At 33.8% G+C, this 17,071-nt stretch overlaps 1 protein-coding gene across 9 annotated transcripts in view; it reads left to right on the top strand.

Moving 5' to 3' along the window:
• Positions 1-15,661, top strand: part of LOC122399736 (AMP deaminase 2) — a 41,745-nt gene extending 26,084 nt beyond the window's left edge. For 8 of the 9 annotated variants that reach the window (XM_043400648.1, XM_043400647.1, XM_043400646.1 and 5 more), the window contains 10 exons: positions 810-963; positions 3,830-4,016; positions 6,328-6,677; positions 6,772-6,969; positions 7,397-7,692; positions 7,872-7,998; positions 8,065-8,228; positions 11,041-11,335; positions 13,804-13,914; positions 14,282-15,661. In XM_043400648.1, the coding sequence (XP_043256583.1) occupies positions 810-963; positions 3,830-4,016; positions 6,328-6,677; positions 6,772-6,969; positions 7,397-7,692; positions 7,872-7,998; positions 8,065-8,228; positions 11,041-11,335; positions 13,804-13,914; positions 14,282-14,452 (2,053 nt within the window). In that variant the 3' untranslated portion in view covers positions 14,453-15,661. The remainder of the gene's footprint in view (positions 1-809; positions 964-3,829; positions 4,017-6,327; positions 6,678-6,771; positions 6,970-7,396; positions 7,693-7,871; positions 7,999-8,064; positions 8,229-11,040; positions 11,336-13,803; positions 13,915-14,281) is intronic. The other variant, XM_043400651.1, reaches the window with a different exon arrangement.
• Positions 15,662-17,071: the final 1,410 nt, after the last annotated feature.

The following is a 17,071-nucleotide window of genomic DNA, read 5'->3' as shown; positions in this document are numbered from 1 at the left end:
AAATATGTTTGTCTATGAAAATTGAAATGTGTAACAGAATTTTATACAATTTTATACAAATTGCAACTTTACTATGATTTTCAGCCCGCCATTTGTTTCGCCCCTTTTGTTCTTTCTGAATAATATTAGAATAGCTTTTGTTTGACCGAGATGGAACTACTGCAATATTTAAATAACTATTCTCGATGGATAGTTCGAAAAATATCAAAAAGATTAAAGAAATATTTTCTAAATACGATACTATGGCCTCAACGAAATTCACTTTTTTGGTGATACATTTGAAAAATGTCTATCGTTCTGAGTCAACGAAATTAAACAATGATTATCACTATCGTGATTATTATTACCTCGAGCCTAAATAATTTGTCACTATAAGTAAAAAATATGAAACGTACAATATTAATGTTTTAAATAAATTATAAAACTTATTTTATTATATTAATTTTTGTAATAATATTTGAATTTATATATCAGAAATACGTTCGGCACAAAATAAGCGTGTTGTTGTACATTGCACTTTTCAAATTTGAAATTGAACTTGAACAAAATGATTTCGATGAAAGGAATTGAGATAAGGACGTAATTTAGCAATGTTATAATTAATTTCAAACACGCATAAAAAGAAATTACTTATGGGACGACTTTGTAAGAATTTATATAATGTGAATTTTACAAGCGGATGCAATGTGTTTATGTAAAATTACGTTTGTACGCGTATCTTCGCTATTTTATATTAAGTCATGGCATACCTTTATTCGAATTTCATCGTTTCTACAAATAAAAAAATCATGTCTTTGGTATTCTTTCAGAGCCGCCAAGGATTTAGAGGAACGTCGTAGCCTTTATGAACCTTCCCTTGGACCTGGCGTACCAGATGACATCGATCATCTGTACAATCTCGAAGAAAATGACTTCGTACCACATTTTCAAAGAGTCTCCATATCGGGGGAAGATACTTCCGGGGTATGCTTAACACATTACCGACCGATAGCCTATTAATCGACTTTTTTTTACCGGCCAACGCTTACCGACCGATAGCGTATTAATCAACTCTTTTACCGACCAACGCTTACCGACCGATAGCCGATTAATCAACCGCTACCGGTCGGTAAAGTGTTAATATATTATTGTACAGGGTATTCGGCTACCACTGGGAAAAAATTTTAATGGGAGATTCTAGAGGCCAAAATAAGACGAAAATCAAGAATACCAATTTGTTGACCGAGGCTTCGTTAAAAAGTTATTAACAGTTGCGCCTGTACGCAGGTTGCCTGTCTACAGGCACTTAACGAAGCATCCATCAACAAATTAGTATTCTTGATTTTTGTCTTATTTTGGTCCCTAGAATCCCCCATTAAAATTTTTCCCATGGGTGGCCGTACACCCTGTATATAATACATAATTATAATCGGTAATTAATCAGTAATGATTCTTAGAACGAACCTCAGACGTGATTCGTAAATTGAACGTTTCTATCCCTACCAACTCGGGGGGGATCCCCTACAAAGCTCAGTGAAGCGTGAATCGCAATGCTTCGTGAAAAATCGCCGGCGCGCTCGGTTTTTTCCGTCAGATCCCGCCATCTAGTATTTGAAGACTACAACTTATTAAGTTTGGAAAGATATTTTCAAAAATATGCTATTCACTACGATAAATTATTTCATAATTTAATAATATAATAGTATATGATGAAACGATCATGAAATACATTAAATTTTGGTTAAATCAAAATAAATAATTACGGTTCATAAAGTGTTCTTTCCTTCGACTGTCGTTCGTTTTTCTCATTCGCTCTCACTCCGTTCTCACTCCGCTGTTCTTTTCTTCGATTGTCGCCCACGGTTGGTCGACAAAAGATAAAGGCAACTCTGATGCTCTATCGCTGTGTATAAACATTTGCTAATGTCGAAATTCGCTGTACGAAAAGTGAACATACCAATCCTAGAGCGATGTTCATTTTAAGAATCATTAAGGTACTTGTAAAAATCACCGGGTTTCACTGCATAAGATGTCGAAAAATACGGCACATTACATCCTGTAGGAACTTATTTTCAAAAGAATACACGCAAAACGACTACTTAAGATATTTATACTTACTTTCCGGGCACGGATCTGGCGATAGACACACTATACGTATACGTATGGTTTCGTCTTGGCGGTCGTTCGGTAACTAAGAGCAAATTAATTGTCGCACGCGAGCACTTCGCGTACTAGTGGCGCTAGTAGCGCCGCGACGCTATCGTAAATCGCGATCCGCGAACTCGTCGATTTCGCGCGCGATTTGAATATAATAATTCCTACAATACCACTCTGTGAATAAATTTTGGTCCATCCATTCTGTGATTTAAAAACTTCTGGCAATACTTCCAATTGGTCCTTTAAAGCTCTTGGCTTCTTATACTTCTGAATTGGCAACGGTTCAAGTTTACGTTTCCCAGTTTCATTGGTACATAAATGCGACTGTTATTCTTTCCTTTTTTCATTTGTAACCTCTAATACTTTTTTCGTTCCCTTTTACTAGTGTTCTTCTCAATAGTACAATAATTTCATAAAAGATCACTTTCGGTCATATTGTGCATCTTCTTCTTCCATTAATTTGTTCATCATTACTGGGCTTTTTCGCCAAATACGTGCTTTTATTGCATCTGTGTTTACACTTTAAGAGCCATCTTTTGCTCGCTTTAAAATTAGAAGATGACGCCATGGTTTCCTTTAATTCGGTAACCTTCACCAAAAGCAATGCGTCAGAGATAAAATTGCGAAGCATCCTACTTTGTACGAACCACGTTAATAATTTCTAATAATTCTTCATGTAATTGTTCATACATTGATCGTCTCAATCTTCGCTTATCCTTCTTCGCATATCGAGCAATATTAGACACATTGCTCCTGATTCGACGAATTGTTATCGGATGAATTTTGTACTTTTTCGTGACAGATAAACTTTCCAAGTCCTGCGGGACAAACTGACACCCGTCATCTTTCTCAATTCTCCGAAGCTGCCCGAAGTGAGCGCGAATTCACTTCGGATATCTTCGGCGAGTCGAGAGAGAAAGGGTCACATTTACTTTCTTATTCGGTTCACCGAAAATATACGAAGCGAGAGCGTGGCATTTCGGACAACTTCGGGGAACGTATCATTTACGTAAAGCGAAATTCAAAGATTGACGAACAACAGCTGTAGTCATTTCGAACGTTCCCGAGTATCTTTTATTTTTTTCCCCTGAAACGTTCGGAAAAATGGAACCATGCATTTATTTCGAAAACAGCGAACATTTAACACGTTCGCTGTTCGGTCTCTTAGCGGCGTATCGAAAACCATGGTGTTATGACCCATATACGGGTCATAGACAGTGAACGTATTAACATGTTAGTTTTGAAAAATATAACTATATTTAATATTTGAAAGTGGTTAAACCAAAGTAGAAAACTATGGCGTTGTGACCCACATACGGGTCATAGACAGTGAACGTATTAACATGTCAGTTTTGAAAAATATAACTATATTTAATATTTGAAAGTGGTTAAACCAAAGTAGAAAACCCATGGTGTTATGACCCATATACGGGTCATAGACAGTGAACGTATTAACATGTTAGTTTTGAAAAATATAACTATTATTTAATATTTGAAAGTGGTTAAACCAAAGTAGAAAACTATGGCGTTATGACCCATATACGGGTCATAGACAGTGAACGTATTAACATGTTAGTTTTGAAAAATATAACTATATTTAATATTTGAAAGTAGTTAAACCAAAGTAGAAAAATAATTATTCATCGACTCGCGAAATATACTATATACTAATATAATGCTATGTATATTTTAGGTGCCGTTGGAAGACCTTCAACAGGCATCCCAGATGCTGGTTCAAGCATTGGCAATACGTGAAAAATACATGAACAATTCTAAACAGAGTTTCCCTTCGATAACGTCACGATTTCTGCGTAGCATCGATAAAAGGCCAGTAAACAGCGACGATGAGATTCAACACGACGATCGTAAAGCCATTGCTGGTAAACAATTTATTAATTGTTTTTGGTTCTAAATATTTATATTAACACTTTACCGACCGGTAGCCTATTAATCGACTTTTTACCGACCGATAGCCGATAAATCAGTTTTCTACCGCTCAACACTTTACCGACCGGGTAGCTTATTAATCGGTTGTCATGAAAATAAAAAATATCACTAGATTTAATTACCCTGTAATTACAGAAAGAGAACGATATAGTAACCACTGTCGCAAAGTTTCATTTAACATTCTTGTAAGAAAAAGTAGATATATAATCTAGGGTCAATCGGTACCGGTCGGTAAAGTGTTAAGTATTTTTACTAAATGTTCTTTATCTAGTACGAAATCCTTACCAAAAATAGGATTCTGTTGGCATTTCTGAAGAAGAAACATTCATCATATTTAAAAAAAATTAAAATTTATACGAAACTTATAGCTGATCTTTCAAATCATAAACTGCAACTGTCACTTCTATAAATTATTATAATTATTATATGAACCTTCGTATGTAAAAAAATTGGTAATAAGTCGAATATCAAGAATATCAATTTTTCGATTGAGGCTTCGTTAAAAAGTTATTAACACTTTACCGACCGATAGCCGATTAATCAACCGCTACCGGTCGGTAAACGCCGACCGATAAAACAGTTGATTAATAGGCTATCAGTCGGTAAGCGTTAGCCGGTAAAACAGTCGATTAATAGGCTATCGGTCGGTAAAGTGTTAAAACATTAAATAAAAAAATTTCAAATCATTCTGAAAAAATTATTTTCGGTTGCGGGGGTCAGTTACAATCATATTTGGTGAATACACATACCCTCGAAATTCTAACCATTTTCGAGAAAAAAATTCATTACTGAAAATATAATGTCTGACTATAACTGTTACCCTGAAAATTGAAAAGTTTCAAATCATTCTGGAAAAATTAATTTCGGTTGCGGGGGGCAATTACAATTACTTTTGGTCAATAGATATACCCCCGAAATCTTGCGCATTTTCGAGAAAAAAAATTCACTACGGGCGGAACTTTAAACGTTAATAACTTTTTAAGGAAGCCTCAATCAACAAATTTTTATTCTTGATTTTCGTCTTATTTTGGCCTCTGGAATCTCCCATTAAAATTTTCCCCAGGGGTGGCTGGACACCCTGTATAATCAAATTTGGAATATGTTAACGATAAATTTACATTTTGCTATCAGTATCATACCAGTTTATGGGTACTTTTATCTGTTAATGCTTATAAGTCATCTACATACTAAAAAATATTCAATTCTATGAAACATACCTACGAGAATCAATCTTATCTTCTAGTATTTAAGACCGCTGTTTAGTTCAACAAAAAACATTGCATATATTTAATAAATTGAATGTTTGCTATATTAAATTCGAGTGTAATATGGATTGAACTATACTCTACCATAAAGTAATTTAATTTCAAATTTATAAATCACATATATTTGTATTACTTTTTTTTTGATTTGAGATTTTGAGTTTGATTATTTACCATCATTGTCTATTTTATTGTCATGATTTAATGTATTCAAAAATTTAAACAATAGAAAATCAGTAAAAAGAATATCACCTTCGTGCAAAGCAATTGCTGAATGGTTACAAATTTTTAAAACAGAGTCTCGATGCAAATCATACAATTATATAAATCTAAATTTAATAGAATTGACTAGAATAGAAAAACTGACAAACGTCTTGTTAATGAAGAATTTTCTTCATTGTGTATTCTTCAATTTTCTTCATTCGTGGTATTATAGATCAATACATTTACATTTACTTGTTCCATTTACAAATAATCAAATGGCAGGAAAAGTTGATCCTACGAGCCAACAAACGATCCAAAACATAAGGTTTGCACGGTCAGACGTACAGATGTCAATTCTATCGAGATGTTGTTAAATGTGGACAAACGTATTAAAAACAAAAACCAGTAACAGAAACTTAAACGAACCGTATTCTGATTGACGCAATGTCAAAGCATTATACGACAACAAGGAAGAACAAACACGTTATTAATATTCTTGTTACACTTATACTCGATCTTGTCTGTTTCGCAGTATTAATCTTAACTCGATCTCAAGTAACTGTCCGCTGTTTTAATGACAATATACAAGAAAATGTTGAAAATAAATTTATGTACAACGGTACAATATACTTAAATGTATATTGCGTATGAGTTTAGTACACGAAATATTCGTGAATATTCAATTTATGAAATGTATACCATGTTTTTTTTTATAGAACCAACAAGCAATTTTATAGAAATCGTAATTATATTTGTTTCTGTTAAATGTTGTTGCCAGATCATCCGGTACATGCGCCTGCATCTCGAGGAGATCCTTGGGACTGTGTATTCCCTCAGACGAAAAATTACATAATTGCACCCGTTAATGGCGTGTTCAACGTGTACGCGAACCAAGACGATTATGTTAACGGAAAGCCAGTTCCATATTCGTATCCTGACTTGGCGATATTTGTCAGAGACATGAACCTCCTGTGTGCGATGATCGCAGATGGCCCATTGAAATCTTTTTGCTACAGAAGATTAAGTTACCTTTCGTCTAAATTCCAATTGCATGTATTGTTGAACGAGCTTAGAGAACTTGCGAGCCAAAAAGCGGTTCCCCACAGGGACTTCTACAACATCAGAAAGGTCAGTACGGTAGAGATAAATTAGAAATACAATTTCATAAAAATTTGAAGCTAATTTAAAAGATAACGCAGTCGTTGAACAATTTTTATTTTAGGTCGACACGCATATTCACGCAGCGTCTTGTATGAATCAGAAACACCTGCTCAGATTTATTAAAAAGACATTGAAGAACCACGCGGATGAAATTGTTACGTGTTCAAAGAATGGGGAAACGATGACTCTTCGAGAAGTATTTCAATCCATGAATCTGACCACTTACGATCTAAGCGTTGATATGTTGGACGTGCACGCGGTAAGCTTTCGTTAACACTGGAGCTACCGACAATTATGGTGTATTTATTTGTACCAAAGGAACTAAAACGGTATATATCGTCCTTTCGCGAGATGAAGACACAGAGTGTTTAACATCCCCACTCTTGCTGCAGTCCGCTGATTGGCTGTCCAATGACCAATACCTGTGAGCCCAGTGGACTGTAACAGGAGTGGGGATGTAAACAAGCTGTGACTTCTTCACGCGGATGCACGGTACTTGAAGAAATGTATAATGGAAATAAATATTCATTCATTTTCTTATAGAAAACCATGGTAAAGCAACAATTTTTATTAGAAATTAACGAATGGGTCATCTTAACCACATCGGTAGTTCTAGTGTTGATATGTGTATTTTCGGAGGGAGGAGATTTATGAACGAAAAACTTAGGTTGCAACTTTATTTTTAGGATAGAAATACGTTCCACAGGTTCGATAAATTCAACGCCAAGTACAATCCGATTGGCGAGAGTCGATTGCGCGAAGTATTTTTAAAGACGGACAATTATCTGAACGGCAGATTCTTCGCGAGCATTATTAAAGAAGTTGCCAGCGATCTGGAAGAATCGAAATACCAAAATGCGGAATTGCGTCTATCGATATATGGAAAGAGTCCGGAAGAATGGGACAAATTGGCAAAGTGGGCTATTCAGAGCGACGTCTATTCCGATAACGTGCGTTGGCTTATACAAATTCCTCGGCTATAGTAAGTTTTCACGATATAGGTAATGTAGGGTGTTCTATTTTCGACATTATCGATCGATCATGACCCTTCTTATTTTGCTTTCGAGTGTATCTCGGTCGATAAAGTCTTCAGATGCATCTTATATGTTCGTTGCATATATAATTAATAATCGTTAATCATAAATTGTTTTCCATGTGCAGCGATATTTTCAAATTGAACAAGTTGATGACAAACTTCCAAGAAATCTTGAATAATATCTTTTTACCCCTGTTTGAAGTAACGAACGACCCTACTTCTCATCCAGAATTACATAAATTCCTTCAATATGTAAGTAGTTTGATAAATACGATATTGGATAAGTTATTCGTACGGTTACTTTAATGATCATTATAGGTGATAGGATTTGATTCGGTCGACGACGAAAGTAAACCTGAAAATCCTTTGTTCGACAAGGATGTTTACCCACCGGCCGAATGGGACGACATAGAAAATCCTCCTTACGGATATTACCAGTACTACACTTACGCAAATATGACTGTTTTGAATCATTTTAGAACGTGAGTTCACGTTTTATAGTTAATATTATTTTTATAGTTAACACTAGAACTACCAAAGCAGTCAAAATGACTCGTAATTACTAATAAAACTAGTAAAACATTAACTCGACTGAATTTCTGAAAATTTACCATAATTTTCTATAAGAGAATGAATACACTGTTCAACACGAATTTTGTTTTTCCGTACCCACTATGTGATTCTTGTAGAGCTCCGTTTCCTAAACACGAATGTGAAAATGGAATTGCTGTATCACCCTCAGTTTTCGAAAAACACGAGTTTTTGTGAAAACGTCCAATTTTTGGCAAAAACGAGGTATTACGCGAAAATTAAAAACATCAGACAGTTCCACTTAATCTTAAAAGATAGAGGAGAGATTCCTGAATATGCTAACATCGATAGTTATAATATTTTGTGCTTTTGAACGGTTGTAAATGATCGCCAAAGTTTGAAAAAGCGTCGAAGTACGTACTTTATACACAACACTTTTGTATACTTACGGAAAGTCCTTTACCTGACACGAAATCTATACACAGGATCCGATTCTGCAGACATTCCTGAAGAAGAAACTGTCCAACAGAAGTGTAGAAGCCGTTCTCAGTTGTCACAGGTCGAGAAAATGTGTATTGGCAACGCGTGCACGGCGTTTGACCGCCACGCGGCCATCGCTTGCCTATCTCGGCGCGGCAGTGCCGTAGCTACCTACAAGCGAAACTGGTATAATGGTGCAATAGGGCATGCACTCTGTATACAGGGTGTTCGGCCACCCCTTGGGAAAAATTTTAGTGGGGGATTCTAGAGGTCAAAATAAGGCGAAAATTAAGAATATTAATTTGTTGATGGAGGCTTCGTTAAAAAGTTATTAACAATTAAATTCAAAAATTTCAAATCGTTCTGGAAAAAATTATTTTAGGCTGCGGGGTCAATTATAATCAGTTTTGGTGAATAGACATACCCCCGAATTCCTAACCATTTTCGAAACAAAAAATCGAGAAGGTGTGAAATTTTTTGACAAAATTAAAAAATTTCAAATCGTCGTGGAAAAATTATTTTTAGTTGCAGGAGTCAATTACTACCATTTTTTATCATTAGACATACCCTCAAAATCCTATCCACTTTCGAGAAAAAAATTTGAGAATGTGCGAAATGTTTCGACGGAGAAAAAAAAATTTCGAATCGTTCTGAAAAAATTATTTTCAGTTCCGAGGGTCGATTACAATAATTTCTGGTGAATAGACATACTCTCGAAATCCTGCGCATTTTCTAGAAAAAAATTCGAGAAAATGCTGAAATTTTTCGAGAAAATTAAAAAATTTCAAATCGTTCCGGAAAAATTATTTTAGGTTGCAGGGTCAATTACAATCAGTTTTGGTGAATAGACATACCCCCGAATTCCTAACCATTTTCGAAACAAAAATTCGAGTAGGTACTGAAATTTTTCGGCGAAATTAAAAAATTTCAAATCGTTCTAAAAAAAATATTTTCAGTTACAGGGGTCAATTACAAGCATTTTTGGTCAACAGAAATTCACCTGAATTCCTACGCACTTTCGAGAAAAAAATTCATTACCGAAAATATAGTTTCTGGCCAGAAATGCTACCCTGAAATTTCATGCGAATGTTTAAAATGTCATAACTCCTGAACGGATTGGACGATTTTAATGTTTAAAAAAGCAAACTACGCGTATTTTGCTAAGGAATACGTGGCAATTCCAAAAATATTCGAAAAGTTATTTCTTGACTCCGCAAAATGATAAAAACCCCATAAAAATGGTCTAATTTTCAAACAGCCATAACTCCTACAATAGTGAATATATTTCCATGAAACTTTTTTCTAAAGTAGAGCTCATAGGTACCTGCAAAAAAGTATTAGACAACTTTTCTGTAGGGCGTCAAACAAAATTACTAAAAATGTAAAACGAATTTTTAAGAAAAATCAACAGAGGTGCCTTAATTTTTCAGGGAAAATGAAAGGTTTCTAATCGTTCTGGAAAAATGATTTTCGATTGCGGGGGTCAATTACAATCATTTTTTGTGAATAAACATACCCCCGAAATCCTGCGCATTGTTGAGAAAAAAATGCAGTACAGGCGGAACTTTAAACGTTAATAACTTTTTAACTAAGCCTCAATCAGCAAATTGGTATTCTTGATTTTCGTTTTATTTTGGCCTCTAGAATCTCCCATTAAAATTTTTCCCAGAGGTAGCCGAACACCCTGTATAGTATGTTTGATTTTTTTGTAACCTTTATTGCTTAATATATTTGTATACTCTAGGATACTAATCACTGAATTATATTTTCAAAATCCATGTAAACTTATCAATGGAATCACTCGATCATGTACGCTTTTCTTATAAAGATCTGGAGTAAATCCTTGCTATTCACACTTCGCTCTTAGGAATATTATTCCTATTCTGTGAGGTAATCCAACAATAAAATGTTGTTTATTTTTTTACGGCTTTATATTTAAAAAACCATTCATATACATACAATGTACATCGAAATTGTTTAGAAATGGAAATGATCGAGAAATGTTTTTTACAAATCCACAAACAGATTAAAAAATCAAAAATGATAAACATATACAGGAATTGGGAGCCTAAGATATTATCGGTGTTGCATCCATTATGCGTATCTACGAAGCTCTATAAGAATCACCTAGTGGATATTGAAAAATAGAAAACAGAATTTAATTTGTAGAACAGTGATATTATACATTTCTTCACGTGTCTATCGTTTTAACTTCTTTGGTACGAATAAATACATTATAAGTGGCAGTTCTAGGGTTGAATAATTCCGATTCATTTTTTACAGAGACCAAGGGCTTAACACGTTCGTTCTCAGACCTCATTGCGGCGAGGCTGGGCCCATACAACATCTTGTCTGTGGCTATATGATGGCAGAGAACATTTCCCATGGTCTTTTGCTTCGAAAAGTACCAGTATTGCAGTATTTGTATTATTTGACGCAAATTGGGATCGCAATGTCGCCTCTCAGTAATAACTCTCTATTTTTGAACTACCATCGAAATCCCCTTCCAGAATACTTAGCGAGAGGTTTATGCATCAGTCTTTCTACAGACGATCCTCTTCAATTCCACTTTACCAAGGTCGGTACTATCTTGTTACTTAACAAGGGAAGGAAGGAACCCAATTGTCCGACTTCGATTTCAACGGGTCTTTGCAAGCTGATAATATACAGGGTGTTCAGCCACCCCTGGAAAAAATTGTAACGGGAGATTCTAGAGGTAAAAATAAGACGAAAATCAAGAATACCAATTTGTTGATTTTCGTCTTATTTTTACCTCTAGAATCTCCCGTTACAATTTTCTCCAGGGGTGGTCGAACACCCTGTATACAGTGATCGTCACATAAAATCGTACACCTAGCGGTTCAGCCGATATTTATTCGATAAACATGAAAATTGTACCAAATTATTGGAACTCGTAATGTTTCTTTATTTGACACATAACAACAATATAAAAAAACTTTTAGTAGTACTCAGTAAATTAAATAAAACTTGAGGTTGCGTATGAAACTTATCTGCCTGTAAAAATCGTACACAGGAAATAAGATGCAGTTTTAGAATAATATATAATAAAAATCGTTTATATTAATATTTAGTTGGCTAACCAAATGTATTTCGAACACGCTGCAGTTGTCGAGGAATCGATTTTACTAAATTCTCACAAAATTTTGGTGTTATTTTCGACCATTCTTCTTGCAAAGCTTTTCTAAGGCTTCCCGTGTTTGTAATATTTGTGTAATCTTACTTTTTTGTCCAATTCATTCCAAATATATTCTACGACATTGATGTCAGGTGATTATGGGAGCGTTTGAAGAACTTTAAGGCAGTTATACAATAGCCAAATCTTTGCTACATTAGAATCGTGCTACGAAGAATTGTTGTCTGCGTAAAATTTGAAATCGTTTAAAATTTCCAATTTCTGCACTTTCTTTTAAATTATTTTTTAATATACTCAAATACGACCACTTATCCGTTATATTATCAATAAATACCAGGTATCCAACGCCAGATGCTGACATACAGCCCCAGACCATTCGAGACCCACAGCCAAATTTAACCGTTGCTCTGAGATTTTTAATATCCGCAGCTGTATTTGGTTTTCTCCATACAATTTTTGTTCCATCCAAACCGAAGATATTAAATTTCGATTCATCGGTAAAAATTACACTTTTTCAAAAAGTAAACTGTTCATTTATATACTTCTTTGCAAACTCGTACCTCTTCTTGCTATTTTGCAAATTTATGAACAGCTTCTTCGGAGCAACTCTAACATGATATTTCTATTTTCTTAATACTCTTCTAATAGTTGAATCACTTACTTTCTTATTTAAATATTTTTCAACTTTCGACGCTAATTTTGGAGCTCTGATCCTCGGGTCATCCTTAATTTCTCTAACAATCCGTCGTTCACCTCTGATATTCAGTTTCTTATTAACTTTAACTTCTTTTGTTTTTGTAGTGATAAATAACTAATTCACGCTCCCCGCTACTATAGTTTGTCGCATTTTAAGTCTTTTTTATTGATTTTTTTTGGCAGTACAATCGCATATAACAATCAGAATGCTGCTAAATCAACTAGATTCAATCGTTGCTAAGCATTGTAACATAAAAAACAGTTGGGTGATTCACCGGATTTCCAATGCTGCCAACTGTGTACGATTTTTACTGACAGCTAAATTTCATACGCAACCTAAAATTTTATTTGATTAAACTGAGTACTATTAAAGGTTTTTTTGTATTGTTATTATGTATTAAATAAAAAAACATTACGCTATATACCTCTTATTGAAAAAATATCGGCTGAACCGCTAGGTGCACCATTTTATGTGACACTCGCTGTATATTACTAATGATATGTGTAAAATATTAGGCGTGGATACTCAATAATTTAAAAAATGTAAACAATTATAGTTATAAACTACACATATGCACCATGAGTATAGACAATAGACATTGAAATGATTTGGCGAGGTGACTGACTAAATCCAAGGTTATGGGTTCGAGTCCCGTTCAGTTGATATGTTTTTTTCTATTGTAAAAGACACGTATGCGATAAAAACATAAATGATAACAATAGATGTATCTCATTTAATATTTGAAGTAACTATTTATAAAAATATACAATTAATGCAGTGCTAAAACGTATCAAAATTTGCCAATATCATAAGAGAGTTTTACTTCGTTACTTTAAATGTTAAATAAGATACATTTATTGTTATCGTTTATGTGTTTTTATTGCATACGTGGCTTTCGCAATGGAAAAGAAATATATACCAACTGAACGGGAACCAAAACCGTAACCATGAATTTACCAGTCAGGCATTCTCGCCAAAGTCATTTCAATGTTTACTGTCTGCGCACATATCATCATTTAAAATTATTGAGTATCTGTGCCTAATACTTTACACGTATCATTAGGAACATATATATATCACCATGCAAAGACCCGTTAAAATCAATGTCGGACCGTTGGGGTCATCCCTTTGTAAATTTACGATTTACGATATATCCCTTTGACCTTGTTTTATATTCATTTAACATTTCTCGCAGGAACCTTTAATGGAAGAATTCAGTATCGCTGCACAAGTATGGAAACTCAGTTCATGCGATATGTGCGAATTGGCACGTAATTCGGTACTTATGAGTGGTTTTCCACACAAGGTATGTCATATTTATTATCATTAGTATCGGTACACTCAACCGAATCATTGTCAATGTTCTAACTATTGCAACTTTGCGAAAAGAAGTCGTACGACAATATTTCCGGGGAACTATCATTCACACGTCTAAATTAAATTTACTCCAAGATCCTTTTACGCTAGGAATGCGATTGAAAATGTGCAAATGTTTTAAATGCAAACAGCCTCCATGAATTTAAAACGTTATTTGCGCAACTGAAAGTTGCTAGTTCTAGGCTTCTTTGCCATTTTATTTCGCTTTGAATGAGAAACGTGTTCGTCGACATTAGTGTAAGCATGGAACATTTACTCTATAAAGAATAATAATTAAGAGCGTTGTTTTTTTACAGAGTAAACAATATTGGCTTGGACCGAATTATACTAAGGAGGGAGTAGCTGGTAATGATATTACACGAACAAATGTGCCAGATATCCGGGTGGCCTATAGATACGAAACGTTAGTCGACGAGTTATCGAATATTTTCAAGGTCACTGAAAAACCAGACGCCGTTTCATTCTAACCCCTAGCGATAGTACAAAGAATTCTATGATATGATAATTATTACTGTGACTATAAATGATATCCAATGAAATTCAATAAAATTATGACGAGGACTATTTCCAGCGTGAAACCTATAATGCAACCAGTTATGTAATTTTAATGCTAATGATTTTTAACAATTTTTGATAATTCCTTGGTAGAGCATATATTATTTTTATTAAATGTACGATATCAGAATTATTTTTTTAACATTGTTTGTAAAAATATTAAGTAAAATGTTAAAATGTCTCTATTGAACGTAAATTAGATGCAGGGATCTGTACCTAACGAAAAGTAGAGAATATTTTTTATTTTTGCATTTCACGATGTTTCGAGTACAAAAAATGAATTTATTATGAAAACTGAATGTAGACCAAATTGCAGAAAATATGTTTCGCTTTTAGATTACGGGCATTCGACGTAAAACAGAGATCAATTAATTTGACGTTTATCATGGACGTTGACCAATTTAAGAATAGTTAGGTACTAGATAGGGTTCCAATTTCCGACTGTTGCAATCTTCAAAATGTATATTAGATCGAATGTTGTTGCACGATTTCAACTATAAACCGAATATTATATTAATTTAATGTTAAATACATGCAAGCACCGTTAAATTCATTTTTAACACTCGAGCAACACTAAAATTGGCGACCCTGCTTTTTCAATTTTTAGCTTTAATTTATTACGTTTTTATACATTTATACAGCTATTGTGTATACTATTTGTATTTAACAAACGTACATTAAAAAAATACGTCTAAACCTGTATATGTATGTTTATCTCGTGATTCGTATATACATATATTTTTTGTATCATAATCAGCATGTAAACCACTACATTTCAACGTACTAAATTCTGTATATTTTAAAAACTAACCGAAGTTGCACGACAAAAAAATTGTATAACTTATTTCGAAGTTATTTAAATAATGTAATCACGAATATTTTAGCTATCATTGTCGATATTTATTTTCCAATGTATTTTTTCGATCAACGAAACTTTATTAGCAATTATATGATACTATATGAATATTCATAATATGACCTAATATTCCAAACAAATTGTTACTAAGTAGAAAAACTATATATTTATTGTATAAAATATATTCTATATAAAAAATATATTCGTACCGTTAAAATAATTGTGTAGCTATTCGATACCAAGAACCACCGTTAAAATATATTTAGAAATAGAAACAGTTTACGCACGAATAGATTTCGTTTACCCCTTTTTAATATGTAGGGTGTTCAGCTACCCTTGGGAAAAATTTTAATGGGGGATTTTGGAGGCGAAAATAAGACGAAAATCAAGAATACCAATCTGTTGATTGAGGCTTAGTTAAAAAGTTATTAAAGTTTAAAGTTCCGCCTGTACTGAATTTTGTTCTCAAAAATGCGTAGGATTTCGCGGGTATGTTTATTCATAAAAAATGATTGTAACTGACCCCCGCAATCGAAAATCATTTTTCCAGAACGATTAGAAACCTTTCATTTTCCCTGCAAAATTAAGGGCACCTCTGTTGATTTTTCTTAAAAATTCGTTTTACATTTTTAGTAATTTTGTTTGACGCCCTACAGAAAAGTTGTCTAATACTTTTTTGTAGGTACCTATGAGCTCTACTTTAGAAAAAAGTTTCATGGAAATATATTCACTATTGTAGGAGTTATGGCTGTTTGAAAATTAGACCATTTTTATGGGGTTTTTCTCATTTTGCGGAGTCAAGAAATAATTTTGCGAATATTTTTGGAATTGCCACGTATTCCTTAGCAAAATACGCGTAGTTTGCTTTTTTAAACATTAAAATCGTCCAATCCGTTCAGGAGTTATGACATTTTAAACATTCGCATGAAATTTCAGGGTAGCATTTCTGGCCAGAAACTATATTTTCGGTAATGAATTTTTTTCTCGAAAGTGCGTAGGAATTCGGGTGTATTTCTGTTGACCAAAAATGCTTGTAATTGACCCCTGTAACTGAAAATATTTTTTTTAGAACGATTTGAAATTTTTTAATTTCGCCGAAAAATTTCAGTACCTACTCGAATTTTTGTTTCGAAAATGGTTAGGAATTCGTGGGTATGTCTATTCACCAAAACTGATTATAATTGACCCCGCAACCTAAAATAATTTTTCCGGAACGATTTGAAATTTTTTAATTTTCTCGAAAAATTTCAGCATTTTCTCGAATTTTTTTCTAGAAAATGCGCAGGATTTCGAGAGTATGTCTATTCACCAAAAATTATTGTAATCGACCCACGGAACTGAAAATAATTTTTTCAGAACGATTCGAAATTTTTTTTCTCCGTCGAAACATTTCGCACATTCTCAAATTTTTTTCTCGAAAGTGGATAGGATTTTGAGGGTATGTCTAATGATGAAAAATGATAGTAATTGACTCCTGCAACTAAAAATAATTTTTCCACGACGATTTGAAATTTTTTAATTTTGTCAAAAAATTTCACACCTTCTCGAATTTTTGTTTCGAAAATGGTTAGGAATTCGTGGGTATGTCTATTCACCAAAACTGATTGTAATTGACCCCGCAACCTAAAATAATTTTTCCGGAACGATTTGAAATTTTTTAATTTTCTCGAAAAAT

This window comes from Colletes gigas, unplaced genomic scaffold, assembly GCF_013123115.1.
Source record: "Colletes gigas isolate AHSC1104 unplaced genomic scaffold, ASM1312311v1 Colletes_gigas_Sc00015, whole genome shotgun sequence".
Classification (NCBI taxonomy): domain Eukaryota; kingdom Metazoa; phylum Arthropoda; class Insecta; order Hymenoptera; family Colletidae; genus Colletes; species Colletes gigas.
The sequence above is the reverse complement of the archived record's forward strand: the minus strand, read 5'-3'. Positions and strand labels throughout refer to the sequence as shown.